General features: G+C 38.8%; 1 protein-coding gene across 1 annotated transcript; it reads left to right on the forward strand.

Moving 5' to 3' along the window:
* LOC109233420 (lipoyl synthase 2, mitochondrial-like) lies at nucleotides 6,364–18,835 on the forward strand. The gene is made up of 4 exons (XM_019399286.1): nucleotides 6,364–6,994; nucleotides 8,101–8,312; nucleotides 10,388–10,767; nucleotides 18,390–18,835. The coding sequence occupies exons 1-4, from the start codon at nucleotides 6,537–6,539 to the stop codon at nucleotides 18,495–18,497; spliced, it is 1,158 nt and encodes a 385-aa protein (XP_019254831.1). The 5' UTR covers nucleotides 6,364–6,536; the 3' UTR covers nucleotides 18,498–18,835.

The raw sequence follows: 19,392 nt of genomic DNA on the forward strand, positions 1-19,392 counted from the left end.
CTTCTTTCTCTTCTTCATGCACATCGAATTGTATGCGGCAATTTATACTCCCAAAACCCTTAAATCATAGTAATAGCGACTTCAGAAAAAGTATCATACGAACTAAACAATTCGAAATCAGCATCTCTGAAGTGGGCTTTGCACAAATTCAGTGGAAGGAGGAGGAGATCGGAAATTTTAATGGGATGGGGGAAGAGAATGAGATGTATCAAAGTAGAGAGAGAAAGAAAATAGTGTAACTTATTAGCGTATTTAGTGGCTTAGGGCTAGGAGGTAACCAAAATTAAATATTTTGCTATAAACCTTAAAAGGTATCTATAGAATATAATTTTTTTTAAATGGTATTTATTTAAAATAAATAAGGTGTTAACCTTTGCTATAGGAGGTAAAAATTTCTATAAGTAAAGTAAAGTAAATTAAAGTAATACGGTGTGAAATAGAAAATAGTAGATAAAAGTTTAGTCGAGATGCGGTAGCATGAATACCTTAAAAAATTTAGCACAAACAAATTGTGCTTGCATTACTAGAGATTGTGTGCCATTCATAGGTGTTGTTGTTCACTGTTTGGTGGCTTTGGTGTGGATTGTCGATGCCTTTGTTTGTTGTGTGATCTGCTTCTTGCTTGTCCTGTGGTGACTCTGGCGCAGGTTGTGTACTGCGTTGTTGGTGAGGGCAGTGTAAGAAAAAACAACAAGGAAAAGAAGTCTCCAAACTCTCTAGGTATTGGTGTTATCACTTATCCAACAGAACAAGGTGCGTCTCTTAACTCTCCGGCTATGGGCTATAAGCCTAAACCTAATAGGAATCAATTAAATTATCAGTATCTAAAATATTATGATGAAAACCCACATACGCCGCTAACATTAATTACAGATACACACATGGAACCTCCCCCCAATACTTCTCCTACTAATGGCCAGAAAATGGGATTACCCAGTGAGCAAGGTTTAACCAAATCCAATCAAATTACAACCCTTCCTCTTCCCAATATGGGTTCTGAGAAGTTTGAGAAAACCACCACTCCTCACGCCGCCTCTAACCCTGCCACACACGCTCCACTCCCTTCGATACAAATAAGAGAAAATATTACCAGCACTCAGCCACGTGGGATAAACGTGTCCCAATCAAAAAATAAGAGTGCCAGTACTCAAATGTATAAAAATACACTGCCAAGTATTAACCAACGTGTATCCTCAGAAAAAATAGAACATTACCCCTCCAATATCTCCACCTCTCCTTGCCCATCACACTTGGCAAATTCCTTAAGCCAAGTAGACATGCAAGTGGATTTCCCAAATCTGGAGACCACCACCAACACGCCAAGCTCCCCCAATACCAGCCCTAATATATCTACAAACCAAGATTTGCAGTCATTGTCTCCCCCAAATCCCCTTCACACATCTTCCAATATTAACCAGTCCTTTCTCCCTCACAATGCAACGCCAAACTCAACTCCTACACACAAGAACTCCTCATCTCCCTCTCTCACGCTTTCACAGAATCACAACCACCATAATGAACAATCTCCCACCCCAACTAGCACACTACCAGTTGGTGTATGCAACACAAGCACTCCCTCTACTTCATCAACCTCAATCCTGGATCGAACAAGGGATCCAAGGACAAGCTTTCTTCTTCACAATGGTAATAAATGGAGTGGAAGTTCTAATAATCATCCAAAATCCCAACTTCCTAGCACAATTGATAACAGAAGGAATGAGGCTCGCCATGGACAACTACATGAATCACATATGGTTGGCAAATGTATTGGATCCACTAGCTTCAGCGATTGCCCCAGCCCTATACTTCAACATGCAACAACAATGGAACCTGCCCCCACACTTCAACCCCCTCCTCAATATGAACCAAATTTACGATCTTCCCTTCTTCCCTCCTCCGGAGCTGCTGTCAACCCTCTGTTCTTCCCTTGGCAGCCCCAGCAGTTTCAACACCATGTCCAGCCACAACAGGCCCCCATGCAAATGAATCCACAACCTTCTCCACCACCACAGGAACCAGAAGATATCGATATAGTAGAAGAGATACCTCCTCCCACGGGCTCCTTCACAGAAATCTCAGGCCTCAGAAACGCAAGCCTTATGATATTCTCCGAGAGAGAGGACAAAAAGTACATCCTCAACTGTCCAGTTGCACTGACAAAGTGCTCATTCGATCTGCGTCCAGTGATGAACAGAGCTTTGGCCAAGTATGCAGTGGTGATGAGTCAAACCCTAAGGGGGAGCCAATTTCTTGTGACGAAGAGTTAGAAGACTCTACACCCCTCTCCCCACTTCCCCCTCATGAATCGACCAACTAGTTTTATAGTTTGGAATACCAGGGGGGCCCATAGTGATGCCTTCAAAAGAAATTTCAGAGAGCTTCTTACTACTCATAAGCCATGCATGGTGGCTTTGCTTGAAACTAGGATGGAAAGCCATGTGGAGCTCAAAGATGAATTCCACTTTGATGACTTCCTTGAAGTCCCTGCCCAAGGTAGGGAAGGCGGGATTGTGCTCATGTGGCTCACAAATTTGGTCACTGCACGGACCAAGAACTGCATGCTATGATCCAGGTATGGCCCAACCCCCTCTCATGGTTGTTTAGTATCATTTACGCAAGTACTAATCTTAGCAAACGTAGACTCCTATGGGATAGTTTAGAAAATGTTGCCGACACTAATAGGGGTCCTTGGTTATTAGCAGGAGATTTTAATGAAGTTATTAATCAAGACGAAAAATGGGGGGACGACTAACCCATAGCTTTTGGTCTTGCTTAAATAATTGTAATCTAATAGATTTAGGATTCAAAAGGAACCGCTATACTTGGTATAATCATCGTAGAAGACACAAGGGCTTAATCCTTGAACTCCTTGATAGATGTCACGCCAATGAAAAATGGCTTCAAGAATACCCTAATGCCACGGTCACTCATCTCCCTAAAGTGCATTCGGACCACAACCCTCTCCTAATTAACACTAGTAATGTGATTCTTAGACCTACAAAGAAGCCCTTTAAGTTAGAAAGCTTTTGGTGCTCTCATCCTGATTTCCATAATATTGTTCGGTAAAGTTGGCATCAAAACGACCTTCCACATGCCACTGCCACTTTCCAGAATAATATAAATACTTGGAGTAATGCAACCTTTGGCAATATCTTCCATACAAAAAGGAAAATTTTAGCTAGATTGGAAGGCATTCAAAATTCCCATTCTTACCCTACTAGCAAATTCCTCCAACATCTGGAAACAGAACTCATTCGAGACTTTAATAATATTTTGCAACTAGAGGAAGACTACTGGAAAATTAGGTCACGTGTTAATAGGCTCAACGAAGGAGACGCAAACACTAAATTCTTCCATTTATCCGTTATTAATAGAAGGGGAAAAAATAGAATTTCCTTCTTCAAAGATGAAGAAGGCAATTGGATTACAGATCATAACCTCTTGTCCCAACACACGCTCCATTACTTTCAATCTATCTTCACAACGGAGCACACCAATACTAACTGGAGCGATATCCTTAAGAGCCCCACTAGCTACCACCAAATAGATCTATCACCTCTTGATAACCCCTCCACGGCCAAGAGGTTATTCAAGCCTTATTCTCCTTCAAACCTTTTTAAGCACCCAACCCAGATGGCCTCCACCCTTTCTTTTATCAAAAACACTGGCCCATAGTAGGAGAATCTGTACTTAGATATTGTCACCAAATTTTTAGATCACAAAAGGTTCCTGAAGCTCTCAATGAAACTTTATTATGCCTAATCCCGAAATTTAAGAATGCTAACAATTTAAAGAATTTTCGACCAATAGGGCTATGTAACACAATCTATAAAGTCATTACGAAAGTCATCGTCAACCGCATTAAACAGTTCTTGCCCGAACTCATTGGACCCTACCAATGCTCTTTCCTCAAAGGTAGAAGAGCAAGTGATAATGCTATCCTCGTTCAGGAAATCCTTAGACATATTAAACGCTCAAAAGGCAGTAAAGGCAAACTGATGCTAAAAATCGACCTTGAAAAGGCATTTGACCGCATTGAATGGTCATTTGTCTACCGTACTCCTCGGTTCTTCAAATTTCCCTCAAAGATCACCTCCCTTATTATGAATTGTATTACTAGCAGTAACATTGCTATTTTGGTTAACGGTGCGAGAACTAACTATTTTTCCCCATCAAGAGGCATCCGTCAAGGCGACCCATTGTCCCCCTATATTTTTATCATGTGCATGGAACTGCTCTCTACATATATTAACCACCAAGTAGACCTTCAACTCTAGGACCCTATCACTCTTAGCAATAAAGGACCTCAACTATCCCACTTATTCTTCGCAGACGACTTAACCTTCATGGCCAATGCCAATCATAAGTCAATATATTCGATCCACAATAGCCTAGGATACTTCTGTCACCTTTCGGGTCAAAAAATCAATCCCACCAAATCCAAAGTTGTCTATTCCCCCCAATGCCATGAGGAGACTAAACATCTTGTCTTTCAACTCCTCAATATTAAAGCAACTGACAACTTTGGCAAATACTTAGGCTTTCCAATACTCAAAACAAAACCAAAGGCCTCAGATTTCCAATACATCATTGATAACATGAAAAATAGACTATCTAGTTGGCAAACAAAATTCCTTACACCAGCAGGAAGAATCACCCTTGCTAAATCCACCTTAAATACAATCCCAGTATATGCCATGGAATATTTCCTCCTTCCAAAATCCATCTGCCGCAATATCGATAAAATTCAACGAGACTTCATTTGGGGGACCCTTCCTAAAAAAAAAGAGAATTCATTATATGAGCTGGGATGCAGTAACGCTTCCAAAAAATCAAGGAGGACTGGGCCTTTGCAAAGCCCATGACAAAAATTTGGCCCTTCTGACGAGTCTCTCATGACGCCTATTTTTGAACCCTAAATCCCTTTGGGCGCAAACATTAATTAATAAATACACCCCTATCCGGAGCACTACCTCCCATTCTTTTATCTGGAAAAATGTTCTAAAAGGGGGAACGTGTTGCATTAAAGGAATGGCTTGGATACCTGGGACTAATTCCTCAATAGACATATGGAACTCAAGGTGGATCCCCCAATCCCCTCCACTTAGAGCAATTGTCCATGGCCCCCTAACCCAAAATGAGCAAGGCTTTAAACTCATGCACTTATGGAAAGATAATGAGTGGGACTGGGCAAAACTATCTTTCCAAATCCCCCGCGAGGCTACCCTAAAAGCCTTTGCCACATCTATCCCAGCCTCTGATGGTGTTAAAGACACACCCTACTGGGCCCTAAACACCAACGGCATGTTCACAATCAAATCTGTTTACTCCCTCATTCACACCAACACCCCAATTCACTACAACTTCAACTGGATCTGGTCACTGCACACGTTGAAAAAAATTAAAGTCTTTCTTTGGCTATGCTCTCACAATAGGTTGCCTACAAGAACGTACCTTCACCACATGGGCCTAAATATAGAACCTACTTGCACCATTTGCAACACCACACAAGAAAATATCCACCATATATTCTTCGAACGCCCGGTAGCAATGAAATTTTGGTTAGACATGGGCTTAAACATCCAACAACTACCATACCATGATCTCCACTGGCTACAACTCTTAAAAGATTTAAACATCTCTCTCCAGACCCATCATCTTGAATGACTTGATTTCCTACCATTTGCTCTATGGCATATTTGGGTTAGTCGAAATCATAATTCCTCTGAAAACAAACGTCAGTTGCTCCCACCAACACCCCTATTAAGAGGGCTTTAGAATACATACACACAACTACTCCCAAGAAAAAGACTAGAGAAACAAAGCCTATACATGTTAAATGGACACGCCCCATTTCTGGCACTTATAAACTAAATACAGATGGTGCCTACAACACTAATACAAACAGCTGGAATTGGTGACGTAATTAGAAATTTAAATGGAGACTGGGTGATTGGCTACTGGAAATATTCCTATGCTATAAATCACACCTACATGGAAATATTAGCACTACAACAAGGACTGCTACTAGCCATAGCGCATGCTTTAAGGCCAATTGAAATCGAGATCGGCTCAACGGATGTCCTGCAACTAATAGAACATTTGCACTCCTATTTATTAAACACTAATTAATTTTTGCAGGTGCCTATTGAGGAAGTTGGGGAATCCAGTGGTCCGGCATAGCTTTCGCGAGACAAATTCTGTAGCTCACTTTTTGGCCAAGGAAGGATCCAAGCAAGCAAGGTGCAACAACCTCTCAGTATTTTGGCAACCACCTACAACTATATGTAATAGCCTGCAAGCTGATAAAGAAGCAGTACATAAAGGGCACCTGTAATAGTTTAGTATTATCTATAAAATCATCCTATTAACCAAAAAAAAATAAAATAGAGATTGATGGGTGGGACCCATCTCACCCATCTGTAGGCCCCGCGACTTTCCAACTATCCAATTTCCGCCGGGAAATTAAAATCCTAATTTCCTACTTCCCTCTCCCCTCTCTCCGGCACCAATAGCACATCCAAATCCGCCGGAAAATGAATTCCCGTTTCACATCCCTCGTTTCCCGATCACTCAAATCCCGCCACAATCACCGCCACCACCACCACTATCTCTTACCTCAATTCTTCTCTTCTTCCATCGCAACACCAGCATCTCCACCTCAATACGCTCCAACCCTCGAGGGACTCCGCCACCGGCTAGCGGCGGAATCACCGACGCTATCTGACTTCATTAGGCTCCAATCGGATAAAGAGTACTCGGTTGAGGTAGGCACGAAGAAGAAGCCGCTTCCAAAACCGAAATGGATGAAGGAAGCCATACCTGGAGGAGAGAAATACACGCACATCAAGAAGAAATTGAGGGAATTGAAACTTCATACCGTATGTGAAGAAGCTAAATGCCCTAATTTGGGAGAGTGTTGGTCCGGTGGTGAAACTGGTACTGCTACCGCTACCATTATGATTCTCGGTGATACTTGTACCCGTGGTTGCAGGTCATATACATTTCTTTGAACTTTGTTTATGCATTTTGATGTTATTGCTGATTCTAATTAGTTTTGGATAGAGTTATAGTTGGTTGTTATTAATTTGGATTTTTGTTGTACATGATCGCATCTTCCGTGCTTAGGGAATCTGTGCTATGGGAAAAGATTGTTTTTCTCCTTATCATAAATAAAGATTGTTTTTTTGGTGTTGTAAAAGAGAAAGATCAGTTCTTTTGCAAATTTCATTTTCTGGCAATTGATAATTATAGCCTGTTTGGCAAAAGTGTATTTTTTTCAAAAGTACCTTCTGTGAGAAGTAGTTTGTGTTTGGCTAATTAATTTGATAAGCACTTCTGAGCAGCAATTAGTGTTTGGCCAAGCTTTTAAAAACTGTTTCTAAGTGTATTTTTCTCAAAAGTGCTTTTAAAAAAGTGTTTTTTTTTCTAAAGTACTTTCTGTGAGAAACAGTTTGTGTTTGGCTAATTAATTTGAAAAGCACTTCTGAGCAGCAATTAGTGTTTGACCAAGCTTTTAAAAACTGTTTCTAAGTGTATTTTTCTCAAAAGTGCTTTTCAAAAAGTGCTTTTTAGAGAGAAACGCTTCTCCAAAACTGCTTTTGCACTTCTAACTTTGAAAAGAAAAAGTGCTTTTGGATATGGAAAAGCTTGGCCAAACACGCTATTAGAACAAAGAAGGAACCGAACATGATATCTGTGTTAATATGTTCAACAGTGTAATAACATGGGAACGCTTTACCTGGCCTCCTAGACACTACTGTCTATAAGAATATTGCTAAATGAGCTGAATGATGGAAATGAGTTGACATGCGAAAATATTATTATAGTAGATAAGGAACTGACGATATAGCAATAATGGATAGAAAGCTAGTTTAGACTTTCACAGCCATGTTGTAAGAGTGTAGTGGGTTTTTGATGGGCTTCTGTAAGAAAGGGGATGAGAAACCAGAAGGTTTCTTTTTTGTTTTTTCATGGCTTATCTCTCTCTTTTTCTCTTAGCGCACCTGTTTTGGTGTACTTGCACCGTTGGTTATTGGGAAGGTTAGAGGATAAGGATTTTGATCCATGTGAACAATTTTCTGCCCTTTGAAATTTCAGATTCTGCAATGTGAAGACATCACGCACTCCACCTCCTCCTGACCCAAATGAACCTGCCAATGTGGCTGAGGCCATTGCCTCGTGGGGTTTAGATTACGTTGTACTTACCAGTGTTGACCGTGATGATTTACCTGATCAAGGAAGCGGTCATTTCACTGAGACAGTGCAGAAGTTGAAGGCATTGAAGCCAAATATGCTCATAGAAGCACTTAGTAAGTGTTCCTTTTTTTATTATTATTTTTTTTTTTTACATGCCTTCTGAACTTTCAACCCAGACCTAAACCCCAAAAAATTTTGAACTTCATTTATACGGTTTCAGACTTTGTTTGCTCGTGTACCTTTGTGCTTGATCTGATGTGTAAGGAAGTCTTTACAAAATTTCAACAAAGTTACTGTCATTAGGTTGATAAACGACAACAATCTGCTTTACACAAATTAGATGTGCTCCTTATTTTGTTGTTGCAGCGACTGAAAACCACTGCTCATCTAGTATCGTACTAAGAAGTGAAACTTCTTGTCATCCGCACATCTTCTTCAGTTCCTATACTTCATCCTCTTTGGCTCTTCCTCCCTTTTCCCTTTTCTTCCCTGTGCCGTCAATTAGATTTGCTTTGATTTGGTTATCTTCAGCTGGTTGTTAGTGGACCTTGACTGTATGAGTGGCTGAATCTTCAGCTGGTAGCCTGGCAATGTTTATCCTTTTCTTGTACCCATGACAAATTATTGCCCCAACGGAGCTCAACAAGCTGAAATAATGATTCTTTCTGAAGTATGTCACTCACATATTTTGTTTGGTCTGATTCTTCTGAGAATCAATCTAGATATTTTATTTGTGAGACATGATTGAAGGTATTGCTTCCTTTTGATGTACAATTTTTTAGTTATAAATCACTTACAAAAGCATCTATACCTTATTGTAGTTATCCCAAAATCCTAGAAGCGGTCTAAGGTCTGTTTGAGTGTCGAAGAAGTTATTGAAAAATGTGTCTACTAGGAAAATGTGAAGCAACTAACATTGAAAAATGTGTCTACTAGGAAAATGTGAAGCAACTAACTTTATCAAGCTGGAAAATGTGAAGCAACTAAATTTATCAAAATTAAAAAAAAGGGCATTACATGTTCTGTTTGAGTGGAAAAACAATATTTTTAAAATGAGAAGAGCTAGTGGTCACAAATTTTTTTCGAAGTCCTATAGCTAATAAAGGATCTGGTTTATTGACAGCATTTGTGCTTTTGAAACTTGTGGTCTTTAAAGCATAAATGTTAAAAGCTTTTTGGGGCCATAATATTTGTGCGGCTATAGAAGTTTTATCAAGGGTAAAATAGAAAGTTTAAAAGTTAATTTTTTTTGAAATATAGAAATATGTCAGTCTTTTTGAAGCAGACTAACAAGGAAAGTCTGTCATATAAAATTATAAATTGAAACAGAGGGAGTGCAAATTAGCGAATTTGTCCCCTTTTTTTCCTTTTATCTGTCAGTTAAGCAATACCTAGATGGGCAGTTTGGCAGCCTTAATTAAATTGGTAGTTTGGCAGCGTTAACTAAATTGGAATCTCCTTTGCCTGGACTATAACACAGATCTGACCCTCAATTTCTGGTATAACGGAAATATTTGGCCCCATATTGGAAATCCAGCCAAATACATGTCAGACACTTGTATTCACGAGACATATATTTGTCAAGTTGAACTGTTGAAGTGTTCAAGTGATCACCGGTAAAGTTAGCACCCAAGGGTATGACCTTGTGGTCAAGAAAGTGAATTGAGAATCATTATCAAGCTCAAATCCCAATGTAGGCAAAAACTCTAGGTGATCTCTTCCCATCCGTCCAAGCCTTGATGGCCATAGGTACTCAGTACTTGTGTTGGTTGGACGTAGCAGGTATTCTATGGAATTAGTCGAGATGCACGCAAGCTGGCCCGGACGATACAATTATTAGAAAAAGAAGTGATCACTAGTAAAATAGAAGTGTCTAAATGACAACCGGTACCAAGTGTGAGGGGCTGTTTATGTATTTGACCTATCTAAAATAATAAATTGGATTCTAGGTGCTCAAACAGGGACTTTTGCAATAGGGTGATGGCTACCTTTGTCCAGGTGCTATTCTCAGTGTTAACCATACTTACCTTCTTTTCGAAAGTTTTAATCAAGAAAAGATAGTGAATGACATATTGACATTTCAAATTGTACCACGTCATACTTGATGTATCTGTTTATATATGTATCTATCTGTCTGATCACAGAGTCAAATAAAAAGGTTGTGATATTATCTGATTTCATCCTGCAGCGCCAGATTTTCGAGGAGACCCTGAGTGTGTAGAGAAAGTTGCAAAATCTGGATTAGATGTTTTTGCTCACAACATTGAAACCGTTGAAGAGCTTCAGAGTGTAGTACGAGATCATCGTGCCAATTTCAAGCAGTCCATGGACGTTCTGAAGATGGCCAAGGACTATGCCCCTGCTGGTACATTGACAAAGACTTCAATAATGTTGGGCTGTGGGGAAACTCCTGAACAAGTTGTTAAAACAATGGAAAAGGTGCGTGCGGCAGGTGTTGATGTAATGACATTTGGTCAGTACATGAGACCATCAAAGCGTCACATGCCTGTTTCTGAATACATAACTCCTGAAGCCTTTGAGAATTATCGAGTTCTTGGCACGCAAATGGTTAGTCTATGCTTCTCATTTTTTGTTATCCAATGTCTTCCTGCATATCATGTTAATGAGTGGTTAATATATTATATACTACTTGAGATGAATATATTATATCAGAGATGAATATAGTATATCACGACTAAAGAAAATATATTTCTCAATGTTTAATCTGTTTTAAGGTATGGAGGTTGTAAGTTTGCTACTATTGAAAAGGTTCAACTTTGATTAGAAAGTGAGACAAATAAATTAGCTGAAGGCTGAAGGAGCATCATCATTATTGATTTCTTTGCCATTTGTACAATATTGAGTAGTGGCAAATCCTCGGAGTCCTTTTTGTTTCTTCTTTACATATGTTATATAGCGCATTACTCACACTTTCTGCTATTCTCGCACTCTTTCTATTTCAATTTCAATGTTCAGACAACTTATTTGTGAGTATGCAAAGGGAGCAATCTGGAGCTCTTGGGTTTTCATTTACGGAGAAAGGGAAGAAGGGTTTTGTAGTTAAGCATATAAAGTAAAGAAAAGAAAAGAAGCGCGATAAGCAAAAATTGAAGCGCGATAAATTTGATCACGCCCAACTATGCCTCCTAAGAGGTCTAGCGGTCGTTGCAAATATAATTCCGGTTACAAGTCCAGAGTTGAATCTCACGGGGAATTAACCTACTAATTACAACCATAAGATTCGCACGAATTCAAGTAATCAACCTTCAGAAATATGAAATAACGATTTGAATGTTTACTAACTAAGATTAAAGTAATTAAAATGCAGTAATTTATAACTAATAGAGAAAATGTTGTGGACAAGATTTGGAAAAGTCTAGGGTTATGATTTCCCCTATTATCGGAATCCTCCCCGTTACGTTTTTTATAAATTCGCCTAAGTATTCTCTACCGATCGTGAGTACTTTGGGTGTCGTAATTCTCTTCCGAGCAGTGTTGTCAAAACATGTTGAGCGCTTCGCCTCGCTTAGTGGGCGCCTTAGTGTTGTCATAAACGCTCTAGGACATACTTTTTCCTGCCAATGTGTGTAATCCTGAAGAAGGGACACGAAACAATTGATATTTCACTTTATCGTATTTTTTTTCAATTTTTTTGTCCATACATTTGTTATTCACGATTATAATTATTAGTTTTAGACTGCACATACATATTTGTATCCTTTTCTCCCTTGCGACTTTTTCATTAAAGCCCACGCTTTAATTGCGCGCTTAAAGCCCCAGTGGATCTTAGAGTTTTTTTGCGCTTTTCGCCTTTGATAACACTACTTCCGAGTAATTACCACAATTTACTAAGCGTATTCTTCCGAACTGCGCTAGCCGACTCTAGTTTACCGCTCACTAAGATCGCACCAAGGTTTCGTCATTCCTAATCCCACCTTTAAACCCTTCGTATTAATTTCTCATATACGTTAGAAGTAATGTTGGTCAACAACTACCTAATGTGTACCCTTTTTCAAGCAATACACACTAAATAAGTACAGTCAATTGAGGGCTCTTCAATCAACCACAATTATCATATAGTTGAACATGTAGAGAAAAGTAAATGGCAAATTTATATTAACCGTAGTAGAAAATCATCCTCCAATAGGTTCCATCAAATCCTAGATTAGAAAGTTTAGCTACTCATAATCATACCCAACAATTATGATAATAATTCAAAGCATTAAAATACCGATAAAGGAAGAATAGAAGAGAAAACTCTTGCGATTTGTTGCTTCTCAGTGTTTGCCGTAGCCTTTTTCCTCTCCAAATAATGTCTAACCCCTAAGAAATAGGTTTAGAACCCCTTTTATACATGTTGGGGCTTGTAGGATCGAAATTACCAAGTCCTAGCCAAATTAGGACGAAATCCGCCCTTAGCCGTCTCGCTTGGCACTTGACGCCAACCAGGACACCCAAATTTTCCACTATTCTGCCTTTGGCATTTTGGTTGGTGCTTGGCACCAACTTGGGCACCAAACTCATACTCCCTCCAAATTCTTCTGTTTTTACTTCACTTTGCATGCAAGCTTGCCAGATCACTTCAAATTGACTCCTACACATGCAAACACCATTAATAAGTTCGAGTCACAAATATTTACAAGATTGAGGTATAATGCAAGGCAAACATGCAAAAACATGGATTTTTAGCTTAACATCACCACCCCACACTTAAGCTCTTACTCGTCCGAGCAACCTAAAACCTTGCTAACCAAACAATGCATGCAAGACATCATACAATGGAGGAACATTTGGCAATCCAACACACTACACCATGACCATGGTTGATATCAACAATTAAGCCATTGCATACGCATTCATACCTTTCCCAACTTTCACATGCCGGAATATTAGTGACCAATCAAAAACACTAAAACAACCCGCCCATACCACCCAACCTCAATCGGCTCGCCGCCAATAAGCACTCTCAATTCGTGCACTCACCCAACAAGAGATGTTTAATAACATCACCTATCCGTCATGGAATCATGTGCCTCACCAAAGAATACGAGGGTATTTCGTCCAAGAGATGTTTAATAACATCACCTATCCGTCATGGAATCATGTGCCTCACCAAAGAATACGACGGTATTTCGTCCACACATTCAAATATGCATTCGAATATAATTTAAGGACATCACATTTATGAACAAAGAACCACTCTCTCTCACAAAGAAATTCATGTACATTCCGTGGTTGTACCATAGACTTGCCCGTATTGTATATATCCACTAATCTAAGCTCGCAAAGTCTAAGACCAATTAGGTCTTTATGCATTGTAATGTAGGCTAAGAGACGGGTAGGTTATATTTTGGGTATAGTGACTTAGTGACTCACCCTCCTAAGCACTTTAATACACTACAGTTAACTTTCCACTACACACTTTTCATGACCAATCCAAGCAATGCCACGAAATCATATACAACTTGGCCCTTTTCCTTTAAGCACAACTCTGCATTCACTAGCCCGGATCACGATGAATAGGAGGTGTATTCTCTCTCTCTCTCTATGTATTTTTTTTCTTTGCTTTTTTTCTCTCTAACACACTCCCTAAATTTAGGTTGCCCGGCTAATGATTTTTCAAACATACGTGCACTTTTTTGGCCTTTTCTATGGTTCCAGTCAAAAGCTACCCTAACTCTCACCTTACACTTCTAGCGACTTACATGTTTTCGGAGGTAAAGGTTCAACAAAAATTTACTTAAAGAACAAAGTGACTCGGCTTGTAATGTGGGTGCCAAAGAAAAAGTTTAATAGGCTCAAATCGGCTATCTAAGGATAATTTTATTTATGGTGGCATAATAGCTCAAAAGGACAATCAAAGAAATGCCTACATCATCCCCTGGACTCACAAAGCTTACTTATTTCACTTCGACTAACACACAGGGCAAGTTCTAGACAAACACAGGATAACACATAATGTAATCAAAATCTCACATCGCACAATGCACATTACCCAGTCGGGACGGTTCCATTCCAACTCTCAAGTTTAGGCAAGTAATCACAAAGTCAAGAAGTATTAAGCAATATAGCACTACGTGAACAATGAGTCAGGTAACTGAGAGAGCGTCACAGAAAGGCTATTCAATTTTTCACGACATCAATTTTCATCAAAACATGTTGGGAAGATAATTTGCATGCTACGGCCTTACTATGCTAGCCTCAAACAGGTCAAAAGGCCTATAGGACACTCAAGTTTTCTTCCATCGGTTTCCTAAAAAGTAAAAAAAATTAAAAAACAACCCGGTTCAAGTTACATCCCTTTGAAAAGAAGCGATGCCAAAAGAAAAACCAAGGGGGATTATTATCTACCTACGATTAATAAAAAAATACTTTTAGATTTTTTTATTGGACCTTAATCCCTCAAGAAAGCTGTCCAAGAGATCCATCGTCAGGAAAAACTCATTTTTTTTTGTTAAACTAACACAACTAAAATATCATAGAAAATCACTTACACAATCTCCTCACCCCACACTTATAATTGTGCATTGTCCCCAATGCACACCATAAATAATAAGAGGGTGAAGGAAACTTCCTGGTAGGCCAAAGGGCGAAGTATCAACAACTCATGGGATACGCAGACTTCTCCCAAGCCTGGTCCTTCGTGCGGGTACCTTACACTTAGTTCCAACCATTTTGTTTGTTTGTCTTCCTTCTAATGGATTTATTTTTCATGCTCATACACCTACAAAACAAAAAAATGAAACAAAACGACACTACAAAACTAATAGATTAAAGAAAAGGTAAACAAATTTTAAAAAAAATAAAAGAAAGCAGTAAAGTTGGGTTGCCTCCCAACAAGCGCTTGATTTAACGTCGCGGCACGACGTGAATCACTTTCTGCCTCCACTTCGAACTTATGAATTGGATCCCAAGTTTTGATTCTGTTCTATGATCATGCTCTTGGTGTAAAGCCTTGAAAGCCAAAAATTAAATAATTCCTTATGTACTTTTTGGCTTTAAGCTAAGGAGTATCACCTTGCCTAGACGGCCTTGAAAATTTCAAAATATATGGCTCGTCTACCTCTTCCCTCGTCTCTTTTCTACGCTCGTAAGGATCCATTCTCATTTCACCATCCGAACACAATGTAGAGAAGTGTTTGGAATGAGGTCCAACACGCTCAAATACCTGAACTTCGAGATGTTCAACATCCTCTACACCAATGATACTAGAGTCAACTAAATGTGTTTCCTCAATGTCCTCGGTTGACTCTAGTATCACGCCTTCAACATCGACATCATCAAATTCTAGTTGGTTGGTTTGGTCGTATTCTACTCTCAACTCCTCCATTATAATGGCAATTTCTGCCGCTAATTCATGCTCTTCTTGGCTACTATCCACAATGTCAGCTTGTTGCGCTTTACAAGGATCAACTAGTTGACTCACTTGAGACTCCAAGTTGCGAATCGTTGCCTCTTGCCTTTGTATCTGCAGTGGTTTCTCATCATATTATACCACAAGGCACTTCAACATATCCATGATCTCCTTCAGGTCAGCATTTCTAGGTTCTTTGTTCCTATTAACTTCACAAGAAAAAGTAGAACCATCATCATAAGGAGTTGGGGGAGGATAAGGAAGATCAAAAGTAGAATTACCGACACTGAAACTTCCATAATTCCAAGATGTCATGTTTCTCAAATCAACAAGTAAAATAAAATAAAGTTAAAAAAAAAGAACAAAATAAAATAAAAGTTCAAACTTGAAACCTAGCAATACGTACAACTACAACAACACCGTTTGTTCCCCGGCAACGACGCCAAAATTTGATCACACCCAACTATGCCTCATAAAAGGTATAGCGGTCTTTGCAAATATGATCCGGTTTACAATCTGGAGTCGAATCCCACAGGAAATTAACCTACTAATTACAACCACTAGATTCGCACGAATTCAAGTAATCAACCTTTAGAAATATGAAATAATGATTTGAATGTTTAGTACTAAGATTAAAGTAATTAAAATGCAGTAATTTATAACTAACAGAGAAAATGTTGTGGACAAGATTTGGAAAAGTCCAGGGTTATGATTTCCCCTATTATCGGAATCCTCCCCGCTACGTTCTTTATAAATTCGCCTAAGTATTCTCTACAGATCGTGAGTACTTTGGGTGTCGTAATTCTCTTCCGAGTAACTACCACAATTTACTAAGCGTATTCTTCCGATTTACGCTAGTTGACTCTAGTTTACCGCTCACTAAGATCGCACCAAGGTTTCCTTATTCCTAATCCCACATTTAAACCCTTCGTATTGATTCCTCGTATACTTTAGGAGTGCTGTTGGTCAACAACTACCTAAATGTGTACCCTTTTCCAAGCAATACACACTGAATAGGCACAGTCAATTGCGGGCTCTTCAATCAACCACAATAATCATATAGTTGAACAAGTAGAGAAAAGTAAATGACAAATTTATATTAACCGTAGTAGAAAATCAACCTCCAATAGGTTCCATCAAACCCTAGATTAGAAAGTTTAGCTACTCATAATCATACCAACAGTCATGATAATAATATAAAGCATTAAAATGCAGATTAAGGAAGAATGGAAGAGAAAACTTTTGCGATTTGTTGCTTCTCAGTGTTCCCATAGCCTTTTTCCTCTCCAAATAATGTCTTAACCCCTAAGAAATAGGTTTAGAACCCCTTTTATACATGTTGGGGGCGTGTAGGGTCGAAACTACCAAGTCCTAGCCGAATTAGGACGAAATCCGCCCTTAGCCGTCTCGCTCGGCGCCTGGCGCCAACCAGGATATTGTAATTTTCCACTATTATGCCAACCTGGGCACCAGACTCATACACCCTCCAAATTCTTGTGTTTTTACTTCACTTTGCATGCAAGCTTGCCAAATCAATTCAAATTGACTCCTACACATATAAACACCATTATTAAGTTCGAGTCACAAATATTTACACCAAAGTTAACAAGATTGAGGTATAATGTAAGGTAAATTACATGCAAAGACATGAATTTTAGCCTAACATCAAGCGTATAAAGTAAAGAAAAGAAGAGAAGCGTGATAAGCAAAAACTAGGTTAATTTTGAGAACCTTTTTATTTTAGAGCCTCATACTGATCCAAGCAACAATGGCGCCTTCTTTCTAACAGCGTGCAGGAGCTCTCTGTAGTTCTCCCTTTGATTCTCTAATATCAATAAAGGGTAAGCATATTTTCTCTTTTTACCTTTACCTTTGGTGTTCTCCAAGTTATGGAAGAGGGATATCCTGATTTCTTGATTATTAAATTATTAGAAGGGACGGGATGTATTTGGATGTTATCTCTTTAAGTTAAAAGTTGTGGTGGGTTAGGTGGTCTTCTACATGAGGCAAAACCATATTTGACCTGCCGCTAGACATCATAGCTTCTGCGAAGTTGGGATGCAAAGGAAGAAAGATTGGTTTATGCCTTCCAAGACCAGACAGTTGGGGTTGGAATGGATGGTCTGAAAGGGGCTGTGAACGTCTGCGGATCATGCTGTGAGTTTGCCTTCCTTTGAGGAGGCACATTATGGTTACTCAATACTTTCACCGATGAGGGTTCAATGGCTTTAGTTGTGAATGGGATTCTCTCTATTCATTGAGTGAGGTATTATATTTGCCTCTTGGCTTTTGAAGATTTTTATGAGTGAAAAGGTCTGATCTTGCCAGATCATTGCCATTCATTTAATGTGTGAAGTCCTAAGGGGTTGTCTGGTTGGTGAACAAGTTATACCGGGATTATAACGACGTGATTTATAATACAAGGAAGCAGATGTTTGGTTCATTGGACTAAAAAGAGGGATATATTGGGTATAATTCAAAACACGTGTTTCGTTTTACACTAGATAACTTGAGATAAATTTGATTTCCAATTTTAGTTTAAATCAACTAATTAACTAATCGAGTCAATTCCGGTATCAAATATTTAAACTAGTCTTGCAGGTAACAGATAATCCGAGAATTACGTATGTGTCCTTGCTCAAAATACACAATGGATTGGTTAATTTTCTTACTTCTGAACGGCATCATCTAGCAAGGTGTAGTTGGAATTGCTTTATTTTGTCGTGACATGATTGAATTTGGAGCTTGAAATATTGCTTCTTCACTGTATTTTTTTTAAATCAAAGGCAGCACCAATATGTTTGAATACTGTTAATATGTTCCTGTGTTTTTGCAGGGATTCCGATATGTGGCTTCTGGCCCCATGGTTAGGTCCTCGTACAAGGCTGGGGAATTCTATATTAAATCCATGATAGAATCTGATCGTGCAGCATCCTCGTTGTAGCTTCTTATCTTCAGATGATATATTGCATCTCTTTGCACGGATGCAAATTTGATGCTCACACAAGATTTTTTGAGATTGAAACGCTTAGGTAGCCATTTGACTCTTGTTTCCTTTAGTCATGTTTCCTCAAAGGGAAAGAAGAGCTAAAAAAGATGTAGGTATTCTGAGTCTGATGGGCTGTAACATTTGCCTCGTGTAAGCTGCTATAACGTCAAATAATCTCGTGCAGTTGTACATTAACCTAGTGTAATTATTCTTTCAATTGCAGTACCCTTGAAGTCTATTGGAAACAACCTCTCTACCTTCTCAAGGTAGGAGTAGGGTATGTGTTCAAATTACCCTCCCAGACTCTACTTGTGGCATTACACCGAGTTGTTGTTGTTTGCAATACCCTTGGAAGTCTTGAGGCATTGAAAGTGGCAGCAAATATTGATTTTACATTGTCAATTATAAGTATCAGAAAGCTTGACAGGATTATGTTTTAAAAGGCGGGAGCGTGAGGCGAGGCGTTTTATCTCTGACGAGGCGAGGCGTAAGCCCTGAGACGTGGGGTGTAAGTCCCACGAATCTTTAAATTTTACTGATTTCAAGAACTTTAAGATAGTATAAAATAAAAAATAATTATAAAAATTACATCAAAATCACAAAATTATAATAAATAATCTATTTAAAATATTTATAAATTATAATTCAACTATGAATAATACGAAAAGTATGACATATATCATAATATGCAAATTAGCTGCAATGTCGTTACAACTCAAACATCAAAAGTAATGTATTCGATACGAAATCTTATATGTATCTCTTAAGGAGTAATGAATCTTGAAAGAATTTCGATATTGTAATTGGATATTTTTCTTAAAATACTCCTTTTACTTAATATGCTTTTTAA

This window comes from Nicotiana attenuata, chromosome 10 (genome assembly GCF_001879085.1).
Source record: "Nicotiana attenuata strain UT chromosome 10, NIATTr2, whole genome shotgun sequence".
Taxonomy (NCBI): domain Eukaryota; kingdom Viridiplantae; phylum Streptophyta; class Magnoliopsida; order Solanales; family Solanaceae; genus Nicotiana; species Nicotiana attenuata.

Excerpts from the sequence above, each read along its gene's own strand:
- LOC109233420 (XM_019399286.1), top strand. The coding sequence starts at position 6,537 with ATGAATTCCCGTTTCACATCCCTCGTTTCCCGATCACTCAAATCCCGC. Across the intron at positions 8,313-10,387 it reads TATGCTCATAGAAGCACTTA|CGCCAGATTTTCGAGGAGAC; the intron begins GTAAGTGTTCCT and ends TTCATCCTGCAG. Across the intron at positions 10,768-18,389 it reads GAGTTCTTGGCACGCAAATG|GGATTCCGATATGTGGCTTC; the intron begins GTTAGTCTATGC and ends GTGTTTTTGCAG.